Source organism: Coturnix japonica, unplaced genomic scaffold, assembly GCF_001577835.2.
Source record: "Coturnix japonica isolate 7356 unplaced genomic scaffold, Coturnix japonica 2.1 chrUnrandom520, whole genome shotgun sequence".
In the NCBI taxonomy this organism is placed as follows: Eukaryota; Metazoa; Chordata; class Aves; order Galliformes; family Phasianidae; genus Coturnix; species Coturnix japonica.
Genome location: NW_015439906.1, coordinates 13871 through 18759, shown reverse-complemented (window position 1 = coordinate 18759; position 4889 = coordinate 13871). Strand labels below are relative to the sequence as shown.

Below are 4889 nucleotides of genomic sequence, written 5' to 3'. Positions count from 1 at the left end.
TCTCTTCAATCTGTCAAAGACCCTTGCAACCAATCCAACCAACTCAGACCCACCCTATGTCTCTGTTGACCTTGAAGGACCCTTCCAACCCCAACCCCATTGCTCTTCTACCTTCAAAGACCCTTCCAACCCAAATCCAACCCAACCAACCCAACCCACTAAACCCACAGGGCTCTTGACTTGAAGGGACCCTGCCAACCCAACTTCAACTTCAACCCAAACCCAACGCAACCAACCAACCCATAGCTCTTCGACCTTCAAAAGACCTTCCAACCAACCCCAACCAACCCGACCCCATGTCTCTTTGGACTTGAAGGACCCTTACAACCCAACCCAACCCACGTCTCCGTTGACCTTGCAAAGGCCTTCCAACCCAACCAACCACCAACCCCATTGCTCTTCGATCTTCAAAGACCCTTTCCAACCCGAACCACCAACCCAACAAAGTTTCTCTTTTCGACCTGAAGGACCTTACAAACCCAAACCAACCCACGTCTCTTTGACCTTCAAAGACCTTCCAACCCAATCCAACCCAACCAACCAACCCCGTCACTCTTTGATCTTTGAAGACCTTCCAACCCAAACCCACCCAAACCCAACCCAACCAACCAACCCACCCACCCCATAACTCTTTCAACTTCAGGACCCTTCCAACCCAACCAACCCAAACCCACCCAAACCAACCCAAACCCAACCAACCCAACCCCCCCCACCCCCCATCTCCTTTAACTTCCAGGACCCTTTGGACCCTGCACCTCGCAGGACCCGCAAGCGCGCCTCTTGTGCCGTTCTCTTCTGTACCAACCCAAACCCATGGGCTCTTTGACCTTTAAGGACCTTTCCTAACCCATTCTATGACCTTCAAAGACCCCCCCCACACCCCATCTTTTAACCTTCCAGGACCCTTTGGGACCCCGCACCGTCGCAGCACTTCCAAAGACACTCCCAACCAACCCAACCACCCACCACCCACAGCTCTTTGATCTTCAAGACCCTTCCAACCCAACTTCAACCCAACCAACCCACGGCTCTTCTGACCTTCAAGACCCTTCCAACCAACGCAACCCCAACAACCCAACCCAACCCATAGCTCTTGACCTTCAAAGGACCCTTCCAAACCCAACCAACCCAACCCAACCCCATTGCCCTTCGACTCTTCAAGGACCCTTCAAACTCAACCCAACCCAACTCCCAACCCAACCAATCCATACCAACCCATGGTTCTTTGGACTTGAAGGGACCCTTCCAAGCCCAACTCAAACTCAAACCCGAACCACTCTCTTTGACCTTCAAGACCCTTCCAACCCACCCAGCCAACCCAACCTACCCGTGGTTTCTTTGACCTTGAAAGGACCCTTCAACTCAACCAACGCAACCCAACTCAACCCAACCCAACCCAAGGCTCTTTGGACCGTGCAAGGACCTTCCAACCCAAAACCAAAACCCAACCAACCCAACCCATCACTCTTTGACCTTGAAGACCCTTCCAACCCAACAACCCAACCCGAACCCCATGCTCTTCGATCTTCAAAGACCCTTCCAACCCAGACCCAACCCGACCCATGTCTCTTTGACCTTCAACTAGACCCTCCCAACCAACCAACCCTCTTTAAACCTTCCAGGACCTTTGGCCCCCGCACCTCGCAGACACCGCAGCGCTTGCCTCATTGGTTGCCGTTCTCCTTGTACAACCCCAAATCCCTCTTCACCTTCCAGGACCCCTTTAGAACCCCCTCCTTCCCCCCAATCCCCGTACCTCCAGGATCTTCAGAAGGACCTCCAACCAACCAACCAACCAACCCAAACAAACCCAAGCTCTTGACCTTCAAGGACCCTTTCCAAACCCAACCCAACCCAACAACAACCCATTGTCTCTTTGACCTCTCAAAGACCCTTCCAAACCCAACCCATCAACCCAAACCAACCCAACCCAACCCCAATTGCTCTTCGATCTTCAAAGACCCTTCCAACCCACCCAACCAACCCAAACCTACCCGTGTCTCTTTTGATCTTCAAGGACCCTTCCAAACCAACCCAAACCAACCCAACCCATCACTTTTGACTTGAAGAGACCGTCCAACCCAACCAACCCAACCCAAACCCAACACAACCAACCCAACCCAACTCAACCCACCCATCCTTTAACCGTTCCAGGTACCCTTTTAGACCCCGCAACCTCGCAGACCCGCAGCGCCGCCTTTGTGCCGTTCTCCTTGTACCAACCCCAAATCCTTTAACCTTCCAGGACCTTTGCCAACCCAACCCAACCCAACCCACGTCTCTTTGACCTTCAAGGACCCGTCCAACCCAACCCCACCAAAACCCATCCCAACCCAACCCACCCAACTCATTGCTCTCGATCTTTCAAGGACCTTTCCAAACCCAACCCAACCCAACCAACCAACCCATGTCTCTTTGACCTTGTAGGACCCTTCCAGCCCCAACTCAACCAACCCAACCCCATTGCTCTTTGATCTCAAAGCACCTTCCAACCAACCAACCCACCCAACCCAACCAACCACCCATCAGTCTCTTTGACCGTATAAGCTCCTTCCAGCCCAACTCAACTCAACCCACCCAACCACGGCTCTATTGACCTATAAGGACCCTTCCAACCAAACCCAACCACACTAACCCAAACCCGTGTCTCTTTGACCTTGTAGGATCCCTTCCACCAAACCAAACCACCCACCAACCCACTCCATTGGTCTATATGTTCTTCTAGGACCTTTCCCAAAACCCAAACGCCAACCTGTGTTCTCTTTGACCTTCAAGGACCCTTGCCAACTCAACCCAACCCAAACCAATCCATTCCCATGTTATATGACTTCAAGGACCTTTCAACCCAACCCAACCCGAACCCAATCACCCCATGCTCGTCGATCTTCAAAGACCCTTCACAACCCAACCCAACCCAACCCAACCCCATCTCTTGACCTTCCAGACCCTTTGGACCCCGCACCTCGCAGACCTTCAAAGACCCTCCAACCCAACCCAACAACAACCAGACCAACACAAACCCAACCCATCACTCTTTAACCTTGAGGCGACCCTTCCAACCCAACCCAAACCAACCAACCAACCCATACTCTTCATTCTTCAAAGGACCCTTCCAACCCAACTCAAACCACCAACCCCAACCCTGCTACTTTAACCTTCCAGGACCTTTGCGGCCGCCGCACCTCGCAGACCCCGCAGCGACCGCCTCTGTGGATTTGCCTTCTCCTTGTACCCACCCCAAATCCTTTAACTTCTAGGACCCTTTAGAACCCCCTCCTTCCCCAAATCCCCGTACCTCGCAGATCCTTCAAAAACCCTCCCCAACCAACGACAACCCGTCTTTGAACTTCCAGGACCCTATGACCCCCACCTGGGCGGGGCCCTCTGCAACCTCGGCTTCCTGTTTTAAAAGGGGGGGCCCTCCAACCCAACCAACCCAACCCAACCCACCCAACCCATCACTCTTTACACCTTGCAGGACCCTTCCAACCCAACCAACCCAACCATTCAAACCCACCCCCATCTCTTTAACCTTCCAGGACCTTCCAACCCAAACCAACCAACCAAACCAACCCAAACCCATTTACTCATTCGATCTTCAAAGACCCTTCCAACCACCCAACCCAACTCAACCAACCAAACCCGTGTCTCTTTGACCTTGTAGGACCCTTCCAACCCAACCCAACCCAAACCAAACCCCACGTCTCTTTGACCTTCAAGGAACCGTTTCCAAACCACCCAGCCCAACCCAACCCTACCCCGTTTTCTGTTGACCTTGAAGACCCTCAACTCAACCAACTAACCCAACTCAACCCAACCACCCAAGGCTCTTTGACCTTCAAGGACCCTTCCAACCCAACCCATGTCTCTTTGACCTTGTAGGACCCTTCCAGCCCAACTCAACCCAACCCAACCCCATTGCTCTTCGATCTTCAAAGACCCTTCCAACCCAACCCAACCCAACCCATGGCTCTTTAACCTTCAAAGACCCTTCCAACCCAACCCAACCTGTGTCTCTTTGACCTATAAGGACCCTTCCAACACAACCCAACCCAACCCACGTGTCTTTGACCTTCAAGGACCCTTCCAACCCAACCCAACCCATCACTCTTTAACCTTGAAGGACCCTTCCAACCCAACCCAACCCAACCAACCCCCCCACCCCCCATCTCTTTAACCTTCCAGGACCCTTTGGACCCCGTACCTCGCAGACCTTCAAAGACCCTCCCAACCCAACCAACCCCATTGCTCTTCAATCTTCAAAGACCCTTCCAACCCAACCCAACCCAACCCACGTCTCTTTAACCTTCCAGGACCCTTCCAACACCCATCCCTTTGACCTTCCAGGACCCTTAGGCCCCGTACCTCGCAGACCCCGCAGCGCCGCCTCTTGGTGCCGTTCTCTTTGTCGTCCTCCCTCTCGTCCTTCTCGATCTGCTCCGAGAAGAAGGTGTCGAAGATGAGATAAACCAACTTGGTGGTGGTGGCTTTGGTGGGACCCTTGTCCTTGTCGATGCGCGTGGGGTGACGGATGGCCTGGCGCCGCACCGCGCGTCTGTGGGGCAATGGGGGGCAGTGGGGGTCAGGGGGGACCATAAACAACAAGGGGGCTATGGGTCCCATAAACAACAAGGGGGCAATGGGTCCCATAAACAACAAGGGGGCAATGGGGGGCAGTGGGGCACATAGCCCGGAATGGGGCAATGGGGGGCAATGGGGGTCAGGGGGGACCCCATTCAACCCCCCATCTCAATTCAACCCCCCACCTCTTCCCATTCAACCCCCCCAGCCCCATAACTTATGGGTCCCCCCCTCTCCCCTCCCCAGCCCCATAACTTATGGGGTCTCACCTCTTCCCAAGGGTGACCCCATTCAACCCCCCCTGCCCC

At 54.0% G+C, this 4889-nt stretch overlaps 1 protein-coding gene across 1 annotated transcript in view; it reads right to left on the bottom strand.

Moving 5' to 3' along the window:
- LOC107307249 (DNA (cytosine-5)-methyltransferase 1-like) overlaps positions 1-4889 on the bottom strand; it is a 14706-nt gene that overhangs the window by 6655 nt on the left and 3162 nt on the right. Inside the window, exon 2 of the mRNA XM_015850741.2 lies at positions 4366-4555. Coding sequence (XP_015706227.1) covers positions 4366-4555 — 190 coding nt within the window. The remainder of the gene's footprint in view (positions 1-4365; positions 4556-4889) is intronic.